This window comes from Microcaecilia unicolor, chromosome 2, assembly GCF_901765095.1.
Source record: "Microcaecilia unicolor chromosome 2, aMicUni1.1, whole genome shotgun sequence".
In the NCBI taxonomy this organism is placed as follows: domain Eukaryota; kingdom Metazoa; phylum Chordata; class Amphibia; order Gymnophiona; family Siphonopidae; genus Microcaecilia; species Microcaecilia unicolor.
The window spans coordinates 323,839,131-323,866,171 of NC_044032.1; the positions used below are offsets into that span (position 1 = coordinate 323,839,131).

At 47.6% G+C, this 27,041-nt stretch overlaps 1 protein-coding gene across 1 annotated transcript in view; it reads left to right on the top strand.

The window, feature by feature from the left end:
• The window catches only part of TBC1D2 (TBC1 domain family member 2), a 692,224-nt gene that overhangs the window by 115,478 nt on the left and 549,705 nt on the right, over positions 1–27,041 (top strand). Inside the window, 1 exon segment of the mRNA XM_030194342.1 lies at positions 5,709–5,841. Coding sequence (XP_030050202.1) covers positions 5,709–5,841 — 133 coding nt within the window.

Sequence of the window (27,041 nt, forward strand, 5' to 3'; positions counted from 1 at the left end):
GAATAGACTTCCTGAGCCAGTACGTCAAGCTCCATCTCTGGTCGTCTTCAAATCTAAGCTAAAAGCCCACCTTTTTGATGCTGCTTTTAACTCCTAACCCTTATTCACTTGTTCAGAACCCTTATTTTATCATCCTCACTTCAATATTCCCTTATCTCTTGTTTGTTCTGTCTGTCCTAATTAGATTGTAAGCTCTGTCGAGCAGGGACTGTCTCTTCATGTTCAAGTGTACAGCGCTGCGTATGTCTAGTAGCGCTTTAGAAATGATGAGTAGTAGTAGTAGAACCTAAGGACAGGGCCGGGTGGACTTCTATGGTCTATGTCCCAGAAATACCAAAAGAGACAGTGATCAAATATTTTATATTATATTCATTGTTGGTTTAATTATGACTTGATAAAGAGTGTGACTGTTGGGCAGACTGGATGGACTGTTCAGGTCTTTATCTGCCATCATTTACTATGTTGAGTTGAGCCACTAAATAGTACAAGTAATAGTTTGGTACCGCTTTGCCGCCATATTTGCTCTGTTGCCACAGCACCCTCCTAGCCATTCTTGGGTTTTTATCACCCCATATATGTTGGAATAACAGCCACTCTAACTTTTTAAAAATATGCTGTAGTGTAGACATAGGCGGTCGGTGGCCCAACTGTTTGGGGAGGCTAAAGGGGGCGGGGCCAGGGGTGGAGCTTAAATCCATAATTGTCTGATAACACACAGAAAAAAATAAATAAAAATAAAAGTCACAATTAATACCTTTTATTAAATTTAGATATTAGATATGTATCATATGTCAAAGAATAAAGTGGTTGCTCAAAGCATATTCTAAGCACAATCGCTCAACTGCAAGCCACTATGCACAACTTTGTGCAAAAACACACTCAGAACCTTACTGTACCATAAATATTACACTGGGCAGAACCTAATACACCAATATACCACCCATACGGAAAATGCAGACCGTCAACAATATGAAACGGGATCATATCATCACAATTGTCATGTAGAGCCACAAAACACCCTAATTCATGTTTAATGTGGGATAAAATGCCATAATAAGTAAATAAATATAAACTTTTAATGCTGAGCACCTGATTCTCAAAGTGGACATATTCCAAACACTATAATGAAAATAAAATGATCTTTTCTACCTTTGTTGTCTGGTTGTCCGATTCTGCTGCTATCTGTTCTCAGTGCAGGTCAGGAAGTCATCCTCGTTAAATATCTCCCTGGCAACCCAGCCAACCCCCCCCCCCCCCCTGCTCTCCCAGCAGTAAGGTAAACAAACCACAAACCAATTTCTACAATTGGTTACACAAGGCTAGAGGGCTTTCACTGCAGCTCCTGCTGTGAGGATGGAGGTAAATCAACAATTCCTCTCAGAGCACAGCAGGGGAGGCTTAGCCTGTCCAAGTCTCTTATACCGGGCGCCTATGAGTGTAGAGTTTGAAATAAAAACAGGAGTCTGGGAAGAATATTCATTTTTAATACTGCTATATGGCCCTACCAAGATATATATCCCCTTCTCCATTTACTACTACTACTACTATTTAGCATTTACTTAAGTCCCACTCCACTCACTGAATAATTTTCCCGCAGTTGTGGTCGAATAATTGGTATAAATCAGTGCTAATCTGAACACTTAAATATCAAATTATCATTTTAGCCCATCGAAAGGGAAAGGACCCTTTCAACAAATCTATGTCCCTATCCACCAAAGTAACTCCCAGAGCCTCTGCTTTGTTCATAGTAATTTTTTTTAATTGAGAAGTTTTCAAGTACATTTCCATTCACATAGAAAAAGGCAAAGGGAATTTAAGAAAACATAATACAAGAATAAACAAATCTGAATACAGATAATATAATCCCACTAGGCCACGTCAAATGGGTGGAGATTTACCTTAATAAATAAAAATTTGTCCATAGTAATTTTGAAAACAGATATCTTCCCATATTGTGTGAATTATTTTAATAAAAAGTGGCACTGCTAATGGAGAAGTATTTTATTGTAGAACTCCCCCAGTGTTACTCCGTTGATGTCAACATTGGCGCAGATTTTCACTTCCAAAAGCTGTACTGTTAATGCAAATAACATGGGCGATAGAGAGCAACCCTGCCTGGTGCCTCTTTCTATATTGAAGGAATAGTACCCCCACCCGTTAACTTTCACCCTAACTTTTGGTTCCTTATACAGGGGCCCTTTTACAAAGGTGTGCTGAAAAATGGCCTGCAGTAGTGTAGACATGTTTTTTGGGCGCATGCAGAATAATTTTTCAGCACACCTGTAAAAAATGCCTTTTAAAAAATTTTGCTGAGGGGATCCAAGATGGCTGCCAGCACCTAGGCAGTGAGAGGAGCTAAATTTTTCCTGATTGAAAATGCTGAAAAGACGTGGGAAGGCGGCAGCCCGAGCTTCGCAACCCCCTTCCTTACCTTCCCCAGGCCCTATGGACTGATTTGTGAGAACCTCGGGACAAAATCATTCGAGTGTGAGTGGACCCCTGGAGGGCGCCGGCATAAGGCAGGAAGTATCGGCATCCTCGGGGCAAGATGTTACTCTAAGCCCCGATCAACGAACTCCACCCCCGCAGCCGCAGATGACCAGCTCTCTCTTCAATGCATCGGTGGGACCTCAGCCAAAGTCAATTTCAACTCGAAGGGCAACTTGAGGGACAAATAAGGTCGCCTGAGGTGAGCAGTCCTGCTGATATGACTGTGGGGACACAAGGTATGAATTTGTTGAAGACTCCGGAACAATTTGGTAATGTTCCTCTAAGAATATTGCAGAAACCAGCAGAGGAAACTCTTGACTCTCTATGGGATTTAATTTCCCAGTTTATGTTAAACTCTACTCAAAAAACTGATGCTATATCTGAGAATATCATTGAAATCGAACAAAGGATGATTAAAACTGAAACGGATATAAAATCTTTTAGCGAGAAACAAGGAAATATCGAGAAAACTGTTATAGAATCAGGACAATTACAAGCAATGATGCTAAAAGACATTGCTAACTTGAGAAGAAAAACAGAAACTTATGATAATTATGAGGAATAATAATTTAAGACTTATAAATTTCCCCAAGATTAAAATGGTTAAACCATATGATATGTTAAAGAGGTATCTTCGTGAAGTTTTAGAAATACCTGAAACAAGTTTACCACCTTTTAATCAGGGGTATTATATTCCACAGAAGGAATTATCTCAGAGGAAAGAATCATTAGAGTTGACTGCATTTCTGGAAACTTCTGAAATAGATCAAGCTCAAGCTGCTACTTTGGTAGGCTCTCATACATATTTTCAAAGCACTTAGCCTTCCAAAGTTCCATAGGTTTCTATGGAACTTTGGAAGGCTAAGTGCTTTGAAAATATGCCTCTCTGTTGCTTTAATTCCTGACAAGCAGTTGCTTCTTCGATTATTCTTTAGGAACCGGGAGAAATTGTTCCTAGGTCTAAGAATAAATATGTTTCCTGATATTTCAAAAGAAACCCAGAAAAGGCGCAAACAATTTTTGTTGTTGAAACCTGCCATTCTACAACTTGGGGGAATATTCTGTTTACAGTTTCCCTGTAAATGCATAATTCAACTTAAATCAATTAAATATATATTCACGGAACCTTCACAATTGACATCACTCATAACCTCTCTAAGAACTGAAAGAGTTTAAATTAAGCATTATTTCTGTCCTTTCTAGGTGCTGAATAACCTTAGTAAAACCTAATGTGTTTTGTTTTTTTAATTTCCTTTAATTTTGCTGTATTTTGAAACCATGGATCCATTTAATAGTGGACTTGAGTGTTAAAATTATGTTTATTATAATTTCCTGAATTTGATCTTTGTTAACACTTTCATAATCAAGAGATTATTCTTGAAATATATTGTAAAACTGCAAAAATAAAAATTAAAAATTTTTTTTGCCGAAAATGGACATGCGTCAAAATCAAAATTGCTGTGCGTCCATTTTGGGTCTGTAACCTTACCACTAGCCATTAATCTAGCAGTAAAGTCTCATGTGGTAACCGGGCGGTAATGACCTATGCACACCAAATGCCACTTGGCGCACATCCGATATACGCATCTGAAAATAAAAATTATTTTTCGGGCTATGCACGAAAAATGAAATTACCGTAACAGCCATGCGGTAGCTGGGTGGTAACTCCATTTTGGTGCGCATAGAGCCTTATGCAACTTAGTAAAAGGGCCCCACAATTTCCTAACCCAATGGCAAAAATTATTCCCAATCTTACCTTCTGCAGAACTTTAAACAGAAAATTCCAACTGACCCTATTAAAAGCTATCTCCAGGTCTACTGCAAGGACTAAGACCTGTTCCTGCTCCTGCTGCATTGCCCACATAGGGGCCCTTTTACTAAGTGGCAGTAGGCACTAGTCATGCTTACTGAGTGCCAAAAAGCCCTGTTGTGGGATACACTGAGGCATCCTGTAGTAGTTCACTGATCGCCACGCTCCAATCCTACTCCAAAAAAATAGATTTTATTTTTTAGCATGGAGGCATGTTTATGGGCAGAGAGTAGGCATGTCCTGCTCTAGTAGGTTAGTGTGGGAGCCCCTAACACCTACAAAAGAGATGGCTGTAAGGGCTCCTGTGCTAATGGCCAAGCGTTAATTGGGAAATTAGTGCATGGCCATTTAAGGCAAAAAGTAAAAATGTGGCTATTTTACTGCCATGCTAAAAGTGGCCTCAGCACGCAGGAAAGCCACGCGCTAAAACTGCCGCAGGCCACTTTTTAGCACGGCTTAGTAAAAGGACCTTTTAATCTGCAAAATGCATTTTATATTATCCACTACTTGGCTTTCAGGGACGAACCCAGATTGGTCTTGATGGGAAAGCACTTTGGCTTTTGTGGTTTAATTTCACATCAGTATTTAAGAGGGAGATGGGTCTATGACCTACATACTGTTAAATTTTTCCCCTCCTTTGTCAACAGTTGAGCCCTAATCAGTGGCGTATGAAGGGGGGGGGGGCGGGGGGCAGTCCGCCCCGGGTGCACGCACTGGGTGGGGGGGTGTCGGCTCGCTGGTTCCCTGCTCTTTCTGCCCCGGAACAGGTTACTTCCTGTTCCGGGGCAGAGAAAGCAGGGAAGCAGCAGAGCTAACGCAGCTCCCAGTGACGTGCACTGGGGGCGGATCGGCCCTCCCGCCTGCCCCCCGCTGCAAGGTAGGGTGCGTTTCGGGGGGGGGGGCGCCGTGCCCTGCACCCGGGGGAGGGGTGCGCAGCGGCGACCCGGCCCGGGTGTCAGGCACCCTCGCTACGGCACTGGCCCTAATGTCTATATGTAAAGGCCGTTTTGTCCCCCTTCTGCTTAATCATTGGGATTGTTGGTGCCCCCTCCTTTCCCTCAGGTAATTTTTATGTGAGATCCTTCCATAAATATGCATCCATCTTTTCAAGTGTGATCTGCTGTTTTGTCTATAACCACTAGTGGGCAATTTTCATATGTGACCAAGGAAGGTTAGACATGATGCTTGTGCACTTTTTTTTTTTTTTGGGGGGGGGGGGGGGTCAGAGCTGAAGTTTACAGTTCAGACTGTGTCTCATAGTGCAGTGGAGCCCATGTCTGAGCTTCACAGTGCTTGCTTGGAAGCTTGTGGAAGATTGACTACTGGCTCTATCAAAACCTGTTTAGTGGTTTACTGACTGTTAACTTAGGCCATACATTAATTCTAACCTTTGCTGAATACTGTGCAGGCGGTTAACAATCATGCAATGATGTACTGGCTGCAGCAGCTGCAAATGAAGCGTTGGGAGTTCTGCAACAGCCAGTCTGCAGTTCGTTTTGGAAGCAAAATTTCCTCTGCCTTGCCTGATGTGCACATTCAACGTATGTATCTGATGATGGTATTGGTGTTTGTGTACTATGTAAAGGGTATTTTATAGTAGAATAAAGGAGTCTGAGAGTTTTGTTAATATAGAATTAGCTTGTTATCTGTTGGTTTCTTTTTATGTAGATTACATTGTCATTGAGCTAGAAACCATGGGGGGGGGGGGGGGGGGGGGGGGGTTGGTCAAAACTTTTATTTAAGATTTTCAGTATATAAGTATACCATTACAATAAGAACATTTGAAGAAAAAATATGTTAATAATTAAGAAAACATTACCTGTTTACAGATTAATAATACATACACTAACACTGAGCAGTGAAAGTCACTTCCATGATAAAGAGTACAAAGGATCCAAGTTACTTAAGTTTAGAATAGGCAAGTAAAGGTGCCCAAACTTTACGAAAGGTGGATATTCAAAAGCATTTAACCGGCCACTGTCGACACTTGGCCGGTTAAATGCCCCATAACTGGCTATCCGGTGATATTCAACAGGTGATAGCTGGCTATCTCCTGCTGAATATTGCCGATTAGCGGCTAGAAGATAGCCGGTTATATTGGCTGACATAACTGGCTATCTGCCAATTTTCATCCCTAATTTAACGGCTGTATTTGGCCAAGTGAATATGTGTGATATCTTTGACCAGTTACAAGATAACGGGCTAAGTCTGAATATCAACATAGACGGTTATCTTCTAAATGGCCAAAAACAAACCAGATATTCAATGCCAGTCACTGGAAAAATCCCGGCATTTAATATCCGGGTTTAGCGGTGACTGCGGGAGTTAGCCAAGTTAGAAATAAGGTCTCTATATTATTTGGAAGATATGAATTATTGGACATAAAGTATGATTAATGTGAGATGTATGACTGTTGTACTGAATGTCTATCCTGCTTATTTTCGAAGGAGGTGGCCAGCCATCGTCCGACACAAATCGTTGCAGGGCCGGCCAAAGTTAAAGGTACGGAAGGCGGGACGGGGGCGTGGTTACGAGATGGCCGGCTTCGGCCGATAATGGAAAAAAGAAGGCTGGCTCTGACGAGCACTTGGCCGGCTTTACTTGGTCCATTTAGTTTTAGGACCAAGCCTCCAAAAAGTGCCCCAAATGACCAGATGACCACCGGAGAATGGCCATCGGGGATGACCTCCCCTTACTCCCCCAGTGGTCACCAACCCCCTCCCACCCCCCAAAAAAATTAAAATTCATTTTTTGCCAGCCTCCATGCCAGCCTCAAATGTCATACCCAGCTCCATCATCAGTATGCAGGTCCCTCTAGCAGTTTTTAGTGGGTGCAGTGCACTTCAGGCAGGTGGACCCAGGCCCCCTCCCTACCTGTTACACTTGTAGTGGTAAATGGGAGCCCTCCAACCCCCCCCAAAACCCACTGTACCCACATGTAGGTGCCCCCCTTCACCTCTAAGGGCTATGGTAGTGGTGTACAGTTGTGGGGAGTGGGTTTTTTGGGGGGGATTTGGGGGGCTCAGCACACAAGGTAAGGGAGGTATGCACCTGGGAGCTATTTTTGAAGTCCATTGCAGTGCCCCCTAGGGTGCCCAGTTGGTGTCCTGGCATATCAGGGGGACCAGTGCACTACAAATGCGGGCTCCTCCCACAACCAAAGGGCTTGGATTTGGCCGGGTTTGAGATGGCCGCCATTAGTTTCCATTATCGTTGAAAACCAAAGCCGGCTATCTCTAAATCCGGCCCAAATGTTGAGATTTGGCCGGCTCCAGCCTTATTATCGAAACGAAAGATGGCCGACCATCTTGTTTCAATAATACGGTCGGGACGCCGCTTTATGGCTTTACGCCCCCATTCCGCCCCGTTCAATTATGCCCCTCTATGTCTTCTTCGGTATGGAAGTTGTGTCTTTGCTGTCCTATCGTAAAATGGAGTTCATAGCTTAAATTATGTCATATGTTATTTGTGTATTTTTTGATATGGAAACCGTTCTGATTTGCTATGCAATAAGAGACAGTATAGTAAATAAATAAACGATAAACTCATGTGGTCTGAATATTGGCCCCCTGGTTTTTTTTCAGCTGCTACTCTTTCCTATTTGTCAACTAAACACACATTATTCCACCATAATTTATAATGGAGTTTGGACAAGTCCTTTCAGCAGTGACATACCATCTTGATAGCAATATGTAGTAAAACACATAGTAGTTTGGTCTTATGATCTTCAGTTGAGGTAGATAAGCCAGTGTCTCGAAGAATTACAATTTTATAAGATAGAGGAATTGGCAATTTATCAGTTCAGCATTCCAAGCGTAGGCATACACTGAGGAGAGTTCCCCCACTTTCACTAACACTATGATAATTGCTGAATAAATGACAGGCATGACATACTGAGTATATATATCATAGCAGGACTACGTGTTTTAAAAAGAGCATCATTCCACTTACCTATTAGCCAACCGTGGCTATACCTGCCCAGGTCCAAGTGATGCAGGATATAGGAATCATGGGTGGAATCATGGGTGGACCCTTGGAACCTGGCTACCATCTTCAGGATTTGCATATTTGCATCACACACCACCTGCATAAAGCACTTACAGTTCCGATATATACCTTCCCTTTCACTGGGTGGTACGAGGGACGCGTGTGTGCAATCGATTGCTCTCATCAAGTGTGGTAGCCCTGCGATGTTCAGAAACTGGTCACCCAGGGCCTCCCACTGTTGCCTAGTATTAGGGAAATGAATGTATTCCCTAAGCCAGCGCATCATGACATGTAGTACCTGGTGTATACTGCCGGAGGCCACACAATGTAAGAATCTCAACAGCTTAGTCAGACCGCTGCGTACACTTTGTAGCGCTCTAGAAATGTTAAATAGTAGTAGTAGTAGTAGTATCGGGTGGGACCTGTTTGTAATGGGATCGAGATTAGCCCTTAGGAGTTCAGATAACTCCATTATAGCTGCCAAGCTCAGCTGGTACAGGGCAACCACATTGTCCTCATGCATCCCTCGCTGCAATGTGCAGGCTCAGCAAATACGTGGGCACTGGAGAGTGTTTTTCCTGCCTATGGCACCGGCGCTGCCTCTTTACTGGCTGCTGCTGCTGTCCTTGTGCTGGAATCCCCTGTGCCTGTGCTGCAATCTGAGCTGGAAGCTAGCCTGGGGCCTGAGGCTCCAAAACACCCACAACACTGCTGAGGCTGAGGCTGCAGCTAAAAGGAGTGCCATTGTGAATGAAATGATTGATGGCTGTGTGTAGGCTGATGGTGTATGTAGGTGGAGGCATTGAGTCGTCATGCAATTTCCATTTCTGGTGCTGTTCCACGTGTTATGAAATCTGACGCGTTAATGGCAAAAATTCCTTAACTACACCTTTTTTCATGGCACGAGGGCCTCGTGCTAACACGTGCGTTATGCAACTACGCACACCTGCAATACCACTCTCTCGTAGACATACCTTCACCACGCCTACAAAATACCTCTTTCTCCTACCAGGACCATGTTAGGCATTACCACATGAGTCAACATGCACAAGTGCAGACTTCAACGCTTCAGCACCTAATGCGCAAAACGCACGTTAAGCCAGGCATTAAATACACTAGCACACCTTAGTAAACATGCCCCAAAGTATTTATAAGGAACAGAAAAGCTAAGCATCTGAAGTCTTTTCCTTCGAAATATAATAAGGCTTTGATGATTGAAAATAACTTGATGTATTATAGATTGGAATATTTCTAAGAGCAAGTTCATTGCCCAAATAGAATTAATAATATATGCTTTTATTCATCCAGTTCAAGCCCCCAGACTATTGAATTGTTCATGAACTGCATCAACCCGATCGATAATATGCTGTAATTTCTACGCCAGTATTGCCTGGAAAGCCAATGTGACCTCTGTCACAATCTCACCTGATGATGCGGAGCTGATCGAAGTGTTTAGGAGGAATCAATGCAGCCACCTTTTTAGGATCACCTGCTCGGGAGTGTTTCTTGTCTCCTGCCTTGTATCTTATAGGCCATCAGCATGTTATCAAAGAGAGAGACTCCACTCGGAGATTCAAGATTCTGCAAACACATTGGGATTAAATCGCCGCACTTTGTAACAAATAATAAGGGATGAAATGTGTGGGGTACAGGATCTGAACTAATTAACCTCTTCGCTGCATGATGGTACCTCATGATCTGTCCATATATGGAGTCTTTTACATAGACTTTTATGTTAATGCAAACATGTTTTAACTTAATGTATATGCCTGTGAGTTTTAAAGATTAATTCTTTGAAACCTTAGTTTTAAAAAATTCAAAGAATGTTGTTAGTTTTCACTATTTATTCGCAGGCTGAGATGCTGGTATTTCAGTAAAAATCGAGGATATGTGCACCCTGGGGCTCTGCTGCATTATAATTATTTCATTTCTTCTGTGGTAGTTTCTGTTCCAGACATCTGTGTTTGACTGTGTGGACACTCATATCTTTTGGTCCAGGAAGAATACAGCAGAGTCTTGCTGGGGAGCAAACCTTGGACTGGCAGAGCAGTGTCAGGATCTGTTGGTTTGGTCTTATGGCATGTGGGTGGGACCAGTGCCTTCCAGCAGTTCTGCAGACCTAATATTTCTCATCTTCTGAACTTATTCGTACATTTGAGGGGTAATGATTTGTGTTGGGTAAAGGTGTGCTTCCCATTTGTGAAATGAAGAGGGATTATTTCTTAGCTGCATTCTATGTTCCTTTCACGCAATTAGTGTGGTCCAGTATTATACCCAGATTGGTTTGGAGGGATGTTAGAAAGGTTGAGGCAGTTGAGACTTAGAATGAGGATGAATGTGAATGTGTCCAGATTTGTTACTGCTTTAGGGGAGATGTTGCTGAGTTATGATTTGTTAACTACGGATTGTCCAGGGCTTTATCACCCAGATGGGGTACACCTGTTGGACATTGGGTCTGGACATCATTTTGAGTACAGTAGAAGATCTGTTGGAAGCTTGTTTCTATTGTAGTAATGATATTGAGAACATATATGAAAATAATGGTGCTCCTGGTTCAGAAGGGAATATAGGAGTTAAGTGTTTGAAAGAGGAAAATAAGATAAAAAGCTCAGAATAATGCAGCTCATCTCATATGTAAAGCCCCTCAATTCACCAAGTCAGCTCCTCTTTTAATCAAGCTGTATTGGCTTCTAATAAATGCTTTTTATTTGCTGAACTGACAGGTATAATCCTGTTTATTAATGAATGTCCTGTCCAGATGCCGGAAGTTGTCTAGCCTATCTTATAAATAAGGGAAAGGACATGGAACAGAGAATAATATACACCGACTAGTAATACTGGCAAAACAGTAGCTTGTTGGTTCTCGGGCTCCCACACCCCTCCTGTTGTTCCTGTTTCACTCTTTGGATCAAATATTACCCCAGTCCCCAGCTTCCGTTACCTGAGAATCATTTGGGATTCCACTCTTTCATTTCTTCCCCAAATCTCTCAACTAGCCAAGAGTTTTTCCACTTTTCGCCAATTACGCACTGTTTGTCATCTTTTTGATACTAACCACTTTCATGCCCTTCTTCTCTCACTTTTCACATCTAGACTCAATTATTGTAATGTGGTATATTTATTTATTTATTTTTGATTTTTGTTATATTTGTACCCCGCACTTTCCCACTCATGGCAGGCTCAATGCGGCTTACATGGGGCAATGGAGGGTTAAGTGATTTGCCCAGAGTCACAAGGAGCTGCCTGTGCCTGAAGTGGGAATTGAACTCAGTTCCACAGTTCTCCAGGACCAAAGTCCACCACCCTAACCACTAGGCCACTCCTCCATGCTGGTCTACCTCACTCTTCCATGAAAAAATTATAATCCCTTCAGAATGTTGCAATCAAATTACTCTGCTGTGCTTACCATTCAGACCATTTAACTCCTCTACTCAAACAATACCACTGGCTATCTGTTGACAAGTGTATACCTATAAGATAGCACTCTTGACCTTCAAAGCTCTCAGAATTGGCCTCCCAGGTTACTACTACTACTACTATTTAGCATTTCTATAGCGCTACAAGGCATACACAGCGCTATAGGTTATATGCAGGTTATCTAGCAAGTATGACTATCCCATATTCCCCAGCAAGGCTTCTCCGTTCCATCAATAATCACGACTTTCTACCCAGCCCTAAAAATGCACGCTATGAATCTACCATAAATTCTGCATTTACTTTCTGTCTCTGGCTATCTGAAACTCTCTTCCTATGCAGTGACTCTTCTATGAAATCTTTTAAAGTAAATTTGAAGACCTTCCTTTTTCAGCAGGCTTTCGGTGACATGGGGTGATAGACCAACCAGCAAGGGATTTTTTAAAAAATATAATACTCTTTTGGCTTTGCTATCCTTCTTTGTGCTATGAATGAATATCTTTCTTATTATTTTATGGTATTCCTTTTTCTTCTCTTTCTCGTTATATGTAAACTGCTCTGCTCTGTCTAGGCAGCTAGAACGGTATAACAAGTTACAATAAACATAAATTTCCTTGTCATCAAGCAGATGCAGCCATTACAGATGGGTTGTGTCCATCAACCAGACGAGGGAGATAGAGAGCACACTTTTTTCAGTGCCTCATACCAGCTTGCTCCACTGCCTCTCTTCAGTATTCTCTATCTCTAGCAGAGTGGCTGCAGCTTCTTCTAGCTCCATCTAAAATCTGCCTGGAGGTTGCTCCTGTGCTTTTGCCAGTTGTTAGCAGGGGTGTTGGAGGCTATAGCAGCTTCACTTTAAAGGCACATAGGTTCGCCCTTTCCCTGCCTTACCCATACCTCCGTGGATGTGGACACATTGCTTAGCTTTCCCTGTCCTTCCCCACCAACAGTGGATGCAGGCACATAGGTTCGCCCTTTCCCTGCCTTTCCCACTCACCTGAGCCTCCGGAGTTCTATTTACCTCTGCTTTCCTCACAGTGTTAAGAAAAAAAAAAAGTTGCGTCGCGCTTTGGCGCTTAGAAGCTGGAACAGAGGTTTTTCCTTGCCTTTTTCTGTGGGACCGGAGCTGTGATACTCGGTCCAGTGAGGTAAGAGTGTTTTCTGACTCCTCCGGGGTGGGCCCGCGATCGGGCGATTTTGGCGCGAACCGCCATTTTGAATTTTACCGCTGTTTTCGGCAGTGGCTGCGGAGACAGTAAAGCGCTGTTCCAAGTGTGGCAAGCGCAGATCAGCAGTGGGGCTCTGTAAATCGTGCTGTACAGACGTTAGAGCTGGCCCGAGCATGGCAAGTGATGATTCTTCGCGCTCTGAGCTGGCAGTGGGCGCCATTTTGACTTTACCACATGGTGCGACTTCTGCTGAGACGGAGAGTCCTGAGCCCGGGGGGAGGCCTCGGAGTGAGGTTGATATGGGAGCTACTAGCCCCGGCAGAGATCCGGGTGCCCAGGGTGAGTTTTTCTCCCCTGATTTTGTCTTATTAATGCATAAAGCATACATGCTTAAAAGAGCTCTCCCACAAAGCCCGGCACGGGCCTCTTCTAATGCCCCCCCCCCCGGTGGATTCTAGCCTGGGTATGCCCTCTGAGGCGTTATTCCCTGATAATTGGCAGAATATGAAGCGCAGAAGGGCTCATTCCCCTTCAGAGAGTGCTGCACCTCCTTCCCCCCCCCCCCCCCCCCCGTGGTCGGGCTGCGAGGATTCGGAGGACTCTGGCAGGCCTTCATGGTCCGAGGAGCCAGAGTCTAGTGCAGAAGTGACTCAGGATCTGGACGATCCCTCCGCGGTGAGGATTTTCCACCGTAATGAGCTGCCAGCGCTTATTTCTGATGCCCTGCAGGCGCTCTCTATTGAGGACCCTGCCAGTGGCACAGCCTCCTCTGTGAATCCTAGGATGGCTAGTACCAAAAAGCCTGCTCGAGCCTTTCCTTTGCATGACTCCATCCAAGAGCTTATTTTGCCTCAATGGGCTGACCCCGAGGGACCATTGAAAGTTTCCAGGGCTATGGGGCAATTATACCCTCTGAGTGAGGAGCATATGGCTCGCTTTGCTATGTCTAAAGTGGATGCCCTAGTCACAGCTGTGGCGAAGAGAACTACTCTCCCGGTTGAAGGAGGTGTTTCCCTGAAGGATATTCAAGACCGTAGACTGGAATCAGCACTTAAACGGTCATTTGAAATTGCAGGTCTCACTATTCGGGCGTCTGCATGCAGTTGTTATGCTGCTAGAGCCTGCCTGGCTTGGTTGCAACAGGCAGTGGAACAGCCCGGTGATGGAGTGGAGCCCTTTTCAGATGTGGCTCCGCGGATGGAGTCGGCCTTGTCCTTTCTTGCTGACACCCTTTATGATATTGTCAGAGCTTCGGCTAAACACATGGCAGTAGCAGTGGCGGCTCGCCGTCTTCTTTGGCTTCGGCATTGGGCGGCGGACATGGCCTCTAAGCAAAGGTTGGTGAAGTTGCCCTTTCAAGGCCTTCTCCTGTTTGGTGAGGAGTTGGAGAAAATTGTGAAGGGCCTGGGTGAGGCTAAACCCCAGCGCTTGCCCGAACATAGGCCTCGGCCTTCCTCTAAGGGTGCGGCGGTCCACTCCTCAGACCTCGCTTCCGTGAAGCTCGAAGGTACCGCCCGGGGCGTTCTGCTGGGTTCACTTCTCGTGCCCATTTTCAGCAGAGGAACTCCTTTCGTGCGGACAAACGTTCTCAAGGCCTGGACTTCAGGGGCGACCCTCTCAATGATGGTGCGCCGGCCCTCTCCTGGAGTCCTGTCATCGGAGGACGTCTTTCCCTCTTTGCCGAGGAGTGGGCCAACATTTCCTCAGATCAGTGGGTCTTGGATCTGATCAGAGACGGTTACAGAATAGAATTTGACGCCCCTGTAAGAGACGTGTTTGTGGAGTCCCGATGCGGTTCTGCTGCCAAACGGGCGGCGGTAGAGAAGACTTTACAAGGTCTGATTCAGATAGGGGCCGTGTCCCCGGTACCTCCCGCCGAAAAGGAGGGTCTTTTCACCCTATTCTGGACTTAAAAGAATTAAACAAGTCCCTGAGAGTGCGGCATTTTCACATGGAAACCCTGCGCTCCGTCATTGCGGCGGTACAGCCAGGAGAGTTTCTCACGTCTCTGGACCTGAAAGAAGCTTACTTGCACATTCCAATTTGGCCCCCGCACCAGAAGTTTCTGAGGTTTGCGGTGATGGGAAAGCATTTCCAGTTCCGGGCCTTGCCTTTTAGCCTCGCCACAGCTCCCTGCACCTTTTCAAAGGTTATGGTGGTAGTAGCTGCCTTTCTAAGGCGAGAGGGTATTCGGGTTCACCCGTACCTGGACGACTGGCTCATTCGAGCAAACTCTGCTGCAGAGAGTCAGCATGTAACAGCCAGAGTGGTCTCAGTACTTTAATCTCTGGGCTGGGTCGTCAATTTGGCCAAAAGTCACCTGACCCCCTCGCAGTCTCTAGAATATTTGGGGGCCAGGTTCGACACAGCCTCGGGGTATGTGTACCTACCCGAGCAAAGGCGGTGCAAGCTTCAGAATCAGGTCCGTCTGCTCCTGAGGATGCCCCGCCCGCGAGCTTGGGACATTGTCCAGCTGCTTGGATCAATGACGGCCACCATGGAACGGGTGCCCTGGGCGAGAGCGTACCTGAGACCTCTACAGTATGCTCTACTCCAAAGATGGTCTCCAGTATCTCAGGATTACCAATGCAGACTCTCTTGGCTCCCTGCGGCCCGACTCAGCATGGAGTGGTGGCTCTCAGACAGCATGCTGCGGCGAGGAATGCCGCTGGCGCTCCCCGATTGGTGCCTAGTGGTGACAGATGCCAGTCTGAAAGGCTGGGGCGCACATTGCAAGGGGAAGCATGCCCAGGGTCTATGGACACCCGAGGAGTCTGAGTGGTCCATCAACCGCCTAGAGTTGAAAGCGGTGTTTCAGGCGCTTCTGGCCTTTCAACACGACAGCAAACAAATTTGCCACTGGGCCGAGCTGCATCTACAGTTTCTGTCGGCAGCTCACATTGCAGGTCAGAGCAACGTGCAAGCCGATTATCTAAGCAGGCATCAGATCGATCCAGCGGAGTGGGAACTTGCAGACGAAGTGTTCCTGCAGATATGTGCCAAGTGGGGCAAGCCCGTGATGGATCTAATGGCGACAAGCTCCAATGCCAAAGTCCCGTGCTTCTTCAGCAGATGGAGAGATCCTCGCGCAGCGGGTTTGGATGCCTTGGCGCAACCCTGACCTCCGGGCCTACTGTATGTGTTCCCTTCGTGGCCCTTGATAGGGCGAGTGCTCCTGCAGATTCGGCTGCATCCAGGAGAAGTGGTTCTCGTCGCCCCGGATTGGCCCAGGAGGACTTGGTATGCGGACCTCCGACAGATGCTCGTGGAGGATCCCCTTCAGTTACCTCTGGTTCCCAACCTGTTGTCACAGGGTCTGGTGACCATGGAGGACGCCAGCCGATTTGGTCTTGTGGCCTGGCGATTGAGAGGGCGCAATTGAGAGGCAGAGGCTATTCCAATAAAGTAATTACCACTCTCCTGCAAGCCTGCAAGCGTTCCACTTTCGTGGCTTATGCCAGGATTTGGCGCCAGTTTGAAATCTGGTGTGCTTCTAAAGAGATCACACCCCTGCGGGCTCCTGGACTTTTTGCAGGATGGTGTACAAAAAGGCTTGGCCTATAATTCCCTGCGGGTGCAAGTGGCAGCATTGGCCTCCCTGCGTGGCAAGGTTGAAGGCATGTCTTTAGCTGCTCATCCAGATGTGGCACGGTTTGTTAGAGGGGTGCTTCGGCTCCGTCCTCCCGTGCGTGCATCTTGTCCAGCTTGGAACCTTGGGCTAGTGCTGAAGGCCCTTCAGGGTGCTCCCTTTGAACCACTTCGGCGTGCTTCAGAGAAGGATTTGACACTGAAGGCCATCTTGTTAGTGGCCATTACTTCGGCGAGACGGGTGTCAGAGCTCCAGGCGCTGTCCTGTAGAGACCCTTTTCTGCAGTTTTCAGAGTCCGGGGTCACGGTTCGGACCATGCCTTCCTTCTTGCCTAAGGTGGTTTCAGCGTTTCACCTAAACCAACCTATTTTCTTGCCCTTATTTGTCGAGGAGGAGTTTCCAGGGCCAGCATACCTTTTAACCACCTACTAATTAAAGAAATATCTTCCATTCAATTTTACTATTAAGACCTTGAGGTGTGAAAGACTGTAATCTGTAAATCCAACACTGTTCTTTTTGTGTTAAACAGCGATCGCGATCCCCATCACGAATATGGGTGGGATATGATCGATCGCTACACATTTAAAGTAATCAAATCTTTAGTCAGGATTGGTGGATAACCATCCGGAAATAGTTTAAATTGTCCTTGCTAAGTTTTAATAGTGATGATTGGAGCAGCTGGTGGCTCTTTGGAAGGTACCGGTTCCATGTAGGTAGGGATAGGTGAGGGCTCCCCTCTCTGGAGGGATAACCATTAGTAAGAAAATGTTTTCATTATTGCAGGTGCTGTGAAAAGATGTAAGGTCCGGCTCCTTAAGAAGCGTAGAGCGAAACAGGAGCTTGCTGTTAGCAGCTGGTGGCTCTTTGGAAGGTGCTGTGAAAAGATGTAAGGTCCGGCTCCTTAAGAAGCGTAGAGCGAAACAGGAGCTTGCTGTTCGGCATGGACATTCGTTATTATTCAAGCACAGCCACAGCTAAGTACTTTTTTAGTACTCATATCACACAGCATGTACAAATAAATTGAAAATATGTAAAATGATCACTGCTAGTGTGTTAGAGGAAGTAGACTAATGAGGATTCTCGCCAGCGTAAGCTCAGTATTGAGCCACGCTGAGAGGTGTCGTCAGTGGTCCGGTTATTATTAGGACCAGCTGGCGCGGAGTTTCTGAAGTCTTTTTCCTTATTTATTTGGGTTATCAAAGAAACAGAGCGAGTTTACTTGCCCCATAATGTAATGTATAAATAAATAGGGACATTTTGGATTTAGGTAATAGTAACTGCGATTGAATGTTGTAGAATTAATTTAATATCTGTTATAATCTTGTCTTGACGTTCCCTTACGTTAATGATGTCACTATTTACATACCATTTAAAGAAAACTTAGATGAAATCTTGCCTAGAATTAAGTCCAGCTTGGATCTGATGAAATTTTGGGCTGCCAATTTTAAATTAAAACTGAATAAGGATAAAAGCAAGTTCCTAATTCTAATCAATTCTGCTCACCCAATGACTAATAAAAACTTCACTATTTTTCAATGTGTCCTACCCTTTTTCTACCACCATAAAAATCTTGGGAATAACTATCAACCAATACCTATCATTTGAACCTCAGGTCTAGTGTCTTAATTCTCTGTGGAAATTGAAAAGACTGGGCCTTTCTTTTCTAACTCGCTTTTTCACTCTTTTGTTCAAACTTTTGTGCTATCCAAATTTGATTACTGTAATGCTGTTTACTCAGGCCTAAAAGTCTCTCTTATCAAAAAACTTCAAACAGCTCAGAATAATACAGCTCGACTTGTATGTAAAGCACCTCGATTCACCAAGTCAGCAACTCTTTTAATCAAACTGCATTGGCTTCCAATAAATGCAAGAGTTACCTTTTAACTATGTGTACTTGTTTATCAAGTTTAATTTGGTCTTTTACCTGACTATATGCAATAGCTATTAGAATTACCGTTACGTAATGCTCATCCAATGTCGAGAGACTATCTTCTCCTCTATTTTCTGTGTTGTACAAATCTTCGTTACCAGTGGCATAGCTACACGGAGCCTAGGGGCCCAGGTCCCCCATTTCTGTCTCAGCCCCCCCCCCCCCCAACAATGGTGGCCAACCAAGCGTTTTTTTTTTTTTTTTTGCTTCCTCAGGCTCCCTTCTCCCTGTCCCTGTGTCAGGCAGCTGAGTGCTCCCTCCCTTACTTTGGGTTCGGCCGGCTACATCTCTCCTCCCTGTTTCCAGCAGTGAGCCGCGGCACGGGCAGAGCTGAAGGCAGCTGCTTCCGGCTGCTCGGTCAGTTTGCTGCTTCATCCCGCCTTTTCAACTTCTTGTGAGTGGTAAGAAGCAGTGAAATGGACCAGGGCAGCGAGAAGCAGCTGTCTTCAGCATTACCCGTGCGGCTCACTGCTCAAGGAGGTTTGATTGAGAACAGGAGCAAGACATCAAAAAGGTGAAGCCACGGAGGTTAATCTCTCTTTCTGCTCCCCCATGCAGCCGTCATATTGATTCCCCGTACCCTCAAAACAGAGCAAACAAACCTATGAGCCACTGCATCCACATTCTCGTTCTTGTTGGTACCATCTTTATTTGATCTTGTTCTTACCATTTTTATTTCATCCCACTTATATTTTTCAGTTTGAGATTGAAGGGGAAATACCGGACTGTCGGACTGCGCGGGTTAGGGGAATGGAGAGAGATACCAGACCACTGATGGGGAGGAGAGAGGTAGGCATGCTGAACCGGGGACAGTGGATGAGCGAGAGGGAAATATACCAGACTGACCATGGGGCAAAGGGGGGGGGGGGACCCTGGACAAGAGGGGTGCTCGACGAGTGAGCTCTTGAGGTTGGTGAAATGCATGTGCCTTGCTATATGGGGGGTTTCCACTTCCTGCGTCTTTTACTGGTCCTGCTGGAGCTTGGAGAGAAGCGCTCGCTGTGTTCCCGCGTCCTCTGCTGTTCATGATCAAGAGATGTAGTCGGGTTAGGGCTAGTAGCTCTCTTTGGGCGTGGGAGATGATGTACATTAGATGTTTATGGTACCCTAGTTTTAGTTAAAATACCTTACAGCTATTAATAGTTGAAATTTTTTCAAGTATGGTGTTCTTGTTATAAAAAAAAATAATGTAGACTTTGGAGCTATAGATGTGTTTTGTCAAGCATTGGTTAACACAAACTATCCGAGACTTCCAGAGGCGGCCTCACAAGACTTCTGCTGAAGTCTTGGCGGCCGCTCTTGTAAGTCTCGGCGGCCATTTTGAAGCGCGAACCGGCAGCGCCAGCGAGGGAGAATCAGCACTGGCAGTGGTCAGGCAAGACTGCCTGCCCTGAAGAATTAGAAGGGTCAGGTCGGTGACGTGAGGGTTCCGGATCCGGAGGGAGGGAGGAGAATTTGCCGAACAACTCGGGAGGGGGTGGCAGGGGAGAGAAGGGAGTCGCTGGGCATTTGTGGATGGAGGGGAGAGAAGGGTCGCTGGGTATGGGTGCATGCAGGGCAGGGGAGAGGAGGGTCACTGCTGGACATGGGTGGATGGAGGGCAGGGGAAAGGAGGGTCACCGGGTATGGGTGTGTGCAGGGCAGGGGAGAGAAGGGTCACTGGGTATGGGTGGATGGAGGGCAGGGTAGAGGAGGGTGGACATGGGTGGATGGAGGGCAGGGGAAAGGAGGGTCACTAGGTATGGGTGCATGCAGGGGAGAAGGAGGGTCACTGCTGGACATGGGTGGATGGAGGGCAGGGGAAAGGAGGGTCACTGGGTATGGGTGCATACAGGGCAGGGGGAGAGAAGTGTCGCTGGACATGGGTGGATGGAGGGCAGGGGAGAGGAGGGGAGAGAGAATAAATGCTGGACATGGATGGAGGGGAGGGAAGAGTGAGGAAGGAGATGAGATGAGGGAAATGGAAGAGAGGAGAAAAACTGCACATGGATGAAGAAAATAGGCAGAATCTGAGGACCAGAAATGAAGAAGAAGGGAGGAAAGGAAAGAAATAAATGGAAAGGAAGCCCTGGAAACGGAGTTAAGAGAACAGATAACAGCAGAATCGGATACTTGGCCAGCATGATCAGAAAAACAGTCACCAGACAGCAAAGGTAGAAAAAAATCATTTTATTTTCATTATAGTGTTTGGAATATGTTCACTTTGAGAATCAGGTGCTCAACATTAAAAGTTTATATTTATTTACTTATTTATGGCATTTTATCGCACATTAAGCATGAATTAGATTGGAACCTGGGATCATTTAATTTTTTTTCCTGGAGTAATGCATTGCCACCCCCCCAGGCTCTCTCCCCGGCTATAGCCAGCTCTGCAATTTGGGGGGGGGGGGCACAGAGGGGGACAGGGGAGAGAGCCTGTTGTTAAACATCTACGAGCACACCACTGAATATTTCCTTTATCCTTTGGGAAGAGACCATTTTGTAGCATGTAATTCAGGTGTCTTGTGAGGTCTGTTATGAATTGTTGAGGAGCATTTCTTATCAGATTACTAGGACAGGTGTCTAATTTGCATTGCGATGTGGCGTATCTTTTGAGTGATTGGGAGATATTTTCGATCGATAGCGAGTCAAATTTGGTCCATGATTGGTCTGCTGGATATTCCCCATGTGTTGGGTCTAGACACTCAAGGAGGTTTGTATAATCAATTGTGTTGCTGGGTATCATAGTTCGTAGCTTTATGATTTTCTCTTTGAAGTAATTAGCAAGGTTGTTTGCTGATGGGGTATCTATGTTATTAGAAGTAACCGGTGTGGTATTTAGTAGATTACGAGTTGGAAGAGTATGTGTATCCTTGTAGCCTGGACCGATTTTAGTTTTATAATATAATCTTTTGGTCTGTCTGATAGTGTATTTGTATTTTCTTTGTAGTTCATTCCAGTCGTTGAGTGTAGAGTCGTCTTTTTTCTTATTCCATGCACGTTCAAGTCTTCTGACTTGTGTTTTTAGTTCTTTTAGTTCTTTATTAAACCATGGTATTGAGTTTTTTTCTATGTGAGGTTCTGGTTTGGAGTGGTGCTATGTTGTCTAATATGATTCTGCATCTGTTGTCCCAATCATGGAGAAATTGGGGTGAGTCTGTTGGTGTTGTCCATTCGTTATCATAGAATTGTTGCCAAAATATTAGTGGGTCTATTTTGCCTCTCGTGGTATAAGTTGATTGTTCTTGTTTGTGTTGTGAATGTTTTGTTCGCCAGTGAAGAAAGAGTTCTCCGAGGACAAGCAGGCTGCTTGTTCTCACTGATGAGGGTGACGTCCGCGGCAGCCCCTCCAATCGGAATCTTCACTAGCAAAGGCCTTTGCTAGCCCTCGCGCGCCGATGCGCACCGCGCATGCGCGGCCGTCTTCCCGCCCGAAACCGGCTTGTGCCGGCCAGTCTTCTTTTCTCCGCGCTCGGTACGGTTGTGTTTTACCGTTCGTGCCCCGAAAAGTCGACCTCGCGCGTCGTTTTCGACTACTTTCTGTGAGAAATTCCAGAAATTATTTGGATTAACCACGTTTGGTTTTTCCTTCCTCTTCTTCGAGTTTTTTTCGCCCCGTTAAGTTTTCTTTCGTCGTCGGGGTAGGCCTTACTTAGGCCCCGGTCGAAATTTCCCTTTTTTCTGTGCCAAATTTCGCCATTTCGTCTTTCGATTTCGCCGGCGTGATTTTTCCGCCCATGACATCGAAGCCTTCCAGCGGCTTCAAGAAGTGCACCCAGTGCGCCCGGGTAATCTCGCTCACTGACAGGCACGCGTCGTGTCTTCAGTGTCTGGGGGCTGGGCACCGCCCTCAGGCCTGTAGTCTGTGTTCCCTTTTGCAAAGGTGGACTCAGGTAGCGATGTTAGCCCAGTGGAACATTTTGTTCTCGGGCTCTTCGTCGGCATCGGCACCGGGGGTATCGAGTGCATCGGCGTCTTCAGCGTCCAGACCTTCAACCTCGGCGGCCAGTACATCGAGTGCATCGAGGCATCGGCCCTCTGCATCGGCGCCGAGACATCAGACAGCTGCATCGACGTCGGTGGTACCGGGACCTCATCTGCTGATGTCGTCAGACGGTGGTGCTTCGTCTGGAGTGCAGGTGAGGGCTGTCCATTCCCCTGCTGGTGGTGGTGAGCCTACGGGTGGGTCTCCCCCTACCCTGAGGGCTCCTGCGGTACAGCCTCCCCGAGACCGACCTTCTTTGGTCTCGGCCCCGAGGAAGCGACGGCTGGATTCTACGTCCTCCTCGTCGGTACTGGGAAGCTTCGGTGACATGCTTCGTCCCAAGAAGTCGAAGAAGCATCGTCACCGGTCCCCTTCCCATGTCGGTACCGAGAGCTCTGGGTCGCCGAAGGAGTCGGCACCCAGCAGGCATCGGCGCCGAGAGGACCGCTCACCCTCTGTTCAGGAGGTGTCGATGCGCTCCACTATGGACAGCCCGGAACAGCCTCCACGCCCGGAACAGGTTCTGACGTCAACGCCTGCATCGACCTCCATGCCTTTCTCTGCAGCCGCTCTGAACGAGAACCTCCGGGCCGTTCTCCCAGAGATTCTGGGAGAGCTGCTGCGCCCTACCCCTCCGGTACCGGCGGTGCTTGCGCCACCGGTACCGTCGAGCGTGGCGCCGGCTGGCCCATCGCCCAAGGTGAGGTCTCCGGCGTCGGTGCCGCATGCGGTACCGGCTGCCGTCGCCTCCCAGGAGGGCTCCCCGACTACGTCGGCGGAGGGAGCTTCGCCGATGCGGGCGAGGGAGTCTACCTCTCGACGCCCCCATCGTGGACGTGGCTCCACGGAGTCGAGTCGGGCACGGTTGCAGACACAGGTCCGTGAACTTGTGTCTGACACCGAGGGTGAGGCCTCGTGGGAAGAGGAAGAAGACCCCAGATATTTCTCTGACGAGGAGTCTGAGGGTCTTCCTTCCGATCCCACTCCCTCTCCTGAAAGACAGCTTTCCCCTGAGAGTCTGTCTTTTGCTTCCTTTGTCCGGGAGATGTCTACGGCCATCCCCTTCCCGGTGGTTGTGGAGGACGAGCCCAGGGCTGAAATGTTTGAGCTCCTGGACTATCCTTCTCTACCTAAGGAAGCGTCCACTGTTCCCTTGCACCATGTCCTAAAAAAGACATTGCTTGCGAACTGGACCAAGCCTTTAACTAATCCCCACATCCCCAAGAAGATCGAGTCCCAGTACCGGATCCATGGGGACCCAGATCTGATGCGCACTCAGTTGCCTCATGATTCTAGAGTTGTGGATCTGGCCCTAAAGAAGGCTAAGAGTTCTAGGGAGCATGCTTCGGCGCCCCCGGGCAAGGACTCTAGAACCTTAGACTCTTTTGGGAGGAAGGCCTACCATTCTTCTATGCTCGTGGCCAAAATTCAGTCTTACCAGCTCTACACGAGCATACACATGCGGAACAATGTGCGGCAGTTGGCGGGCTTGGTTGATGCGCTCCCCCCTGAGCAAGCCAAGCCATTTCAGGAGGTGGTCAGGCAGCTGAAGGCGTGCAGAAAATTCCTGGCCAGAGGGGTGTATGACACCTTTGATGTTGCGTCCAGGGCCGCTGCTCAAGGTGTGGTGATGCGCATGCTCTCATGGCTGCGTGCCTCCGACCTGGAGAATAGAATCCAGCAGCGGATTGCGGACTCGCCTTGCCGTGCGGATAACATTTTTGGAGAGAAAGTCGAACAGGTGGTAGAGCAGCTCCACCAGCGGGACACCGCATTCGACAAGTTCTCCCGCCGGCAGCCTTCAGCCTCTACCTCTACAGGTAGAAGATTTTTTGGGGGAAGGAAGACTGTTCCCTACTCTTCTGGCAAGCGTAGGTACAATCCTCCTTCTCGACAGCCTGCGGCCCAGGCTAAGCCCCAGCGCGCTCGCTCTCGTCAGCAGCGTGCGCCTCAGCAAGGCCCCTCGGCTCCCCAGCAAAAGCAAGGGACGAGCTTTTGACTGGCTCCAGCAGAGCATAGCTGACATCCAAGTGTCAGTGCCGGGCGACCTGCCAGTCGGAGGGAGGTTGAAAGCTTTTCACCAAAGGTGGCCTCTCATAACCTCCGATCGGTGGGTTCTCCAAATAGTCCGGCAAGGATACACCCTCAATTTGGCCTCAAAACCTCCAAATTGTCCACCGGGAGCTCAGTCTTACAGCTTCCAGCACAAGCAGGTACTTGCAGAGGAACTCTCCGCCCTTCTCAGCGCCAATGCGGTCGAGCCCGTGCCATCCGGGCAAGAAGGGCTGGGATTCTATTCCAGGTACTTCCTTGTGGAAAAGAAAACAGGGGGGATGCGTCCCATCCTAGACCTAAGGGCCCTGAACAAATATCTGGTCAAAGAAAAGTTCAGGATGCTTTCCCTGGGCACCCTACTTCCCATGATTCAGGAAAACGATTGGCTATGCTCTCTGGACTTGAAGGATGCCTACACACACATCCCGATACTGCCAGCTCACAGACAGTATCTGCGATTTCAGCTGGGCACACGTCACTTCCAGTACTGTGTGCTACCCTTGGGCTCGCCTCTGCGCCCAGGGTGTTCACAAAGTGCTTGGCTGTAGTAGCAGCAGCACTTCGCAGGCTGGGGGTGCACGTGTTCCCATATCTCGACGATTGGCTGGTGAAGAACACGTCCGAGGCATGAGCCCTGCAGTCCATGCAGATGACTATTCGCCTCCTGGAGCTACTGGGGTTTGTGATAAATTACCCAAAGTCCCATCTTCTCCCGGCGCAGAGACTCGAATTCATAGGAGCTCTGCTGGATTCTCGGACGGCTCGCGCCTATCTCCCAGAGGCGAGAGCCAACAACTTGTTGTCCCTCGTCTCGCGGGTGCGAGCGTCCCAGCAGATCACAGCTCGGCAGATGTTGAGATTGCTGGGCCACATGGCCTCCACAGTTCATGTGACTCCCATGGCCCGCCTTCACATGAGATCTGCTCAATGGACCCTAGCTTCCCAGTGGTTTCAGGCTGCTGGGGATCTAGAAGACGTGATCCACCTGTCCACGAGTTTTCTCGAATCCCTGTATTGGTGGACGATTTGGTCCAATCTGACTCTGGGACGTCCTTTCCAAATTCCTCAGCCACAAAAAGTGCTGACCACGGATGCGTCTCTCCTGGGGTGGGGAGCTCATGTCGATGGGCTTCACACCCAAGGAAGCTGGTCCCTCCAGGAACGCGATCTACAGATCAATCTTCTGGAGTTACGAGCGATCTGGAACGCTCTGAAGGCTTTCAGAGATCGGCTGTCCCACCAAATTATCCAAATTCAGACAGACAACCAGGTTGCCATGTACTACGTCAACAAGCAGGGGGGCACCGGATCTCGCCCCCTGTGTCAGGAAGCCGTCAGCATGTGGCTCTGGGCTCGCCGTCACGGCATGGTGCTCCAAGCCACATATCTGGCAGGCGTAAACAACAGTCTGGCCGACAGGTTGAGCAGGATTATGCAACCTCACGAGTGGTCGCTCAATTCCCGTGTAGTGCGACAGATCTTCCAGGTGTGGGGCACCCCCTTGGTAGACCTCTTCGCATCTCGAGCCAACCACAAAGTCCCTCAGTTCTGTTCCAGGCTTCAGGCCCACGGCAGGCTGGCATCGGATGCCTTCCTCCTGGATTGGGGGGAGGGTCTGCTGTATGCTTATCCTCCCATACCTCTGGTGGGGAAGACTTTGTTGAAACTCAAGCAAGACTGAGGCACCATGATTCTGATTGCTCCTTTTTGGCCGCGTCAGATCTGGTTCCCTCTTCTTCTGGAGTTGTCCTCCGAAGAACCGTGGAGATTGGAGTGTTTTCCGACCCTCATCACGCAGGACGAAGGGGCGCTTCTGCATCCCAACCTCCGGTCCCTGGCTCTCACGGCCTGGATGTTGAGAGCGTAGACTTTGCCTCTTTGGGTCTGTCAGAGGGTGTCTCCCGTATCTTGCTTGCTTCCAGGAAAGATTCCACTAAGAGGAGTTACTTCTTTCTGTGGAGGAGGTTTGCCGTCTGGTGTGACAGCAAGGCCCTAGATCCTAGCTCTTGTCCTACACAGACCCTGCTTGAATACCTTCTGCACTTGTCTGAGTCTGGTCTCAAGACCAACTCTGTAAGGGTTCACCTTAGTGCAATCAGTGCATACCATTACCGTGTGGAAGGTAAGCCGATCTCAGGACAGCCTTTAGTTGTTCGCTTCATGAGAGGTTTGCTTTTGTCAAAGCCCCCCGTCAAACCTCCTACAGTGTCATGGGATCTCAATGTCGTTCTCACCCAGCTGATGAAACCTCCTTTTGAGCCACTGAATTCCTGCCATCTGAAGTACTTGACCTGGAAGGTAATTTTCTTGGTGGCAGTTACTTCAGCTCGTAGAGTCAGTGAGCTTCAGGCCCTGGTAGCCCAGGCCCCTTACACCAAATTTCATCATAACAGAGTAGTCCTCCGCACTCACCCTAAGTTCTTGCCAAAGGTCGTGTCGGAGTTCCATCTGAACCAGTCAATTGTCTTGCCAACATTCTTTCCCCGTGCAGATTGCATTTCCTTCACTTACGCCCAGGCGGGGCTGGCTCTTGAGGGTCATGTCACGGCTCATAATGTTAGAGTCATGGCTGCGTCGGTAGCCCACTTGAAGTCAGCCTCTATTGAAGAAATTTGCAAAGCTGCGACGTGGTC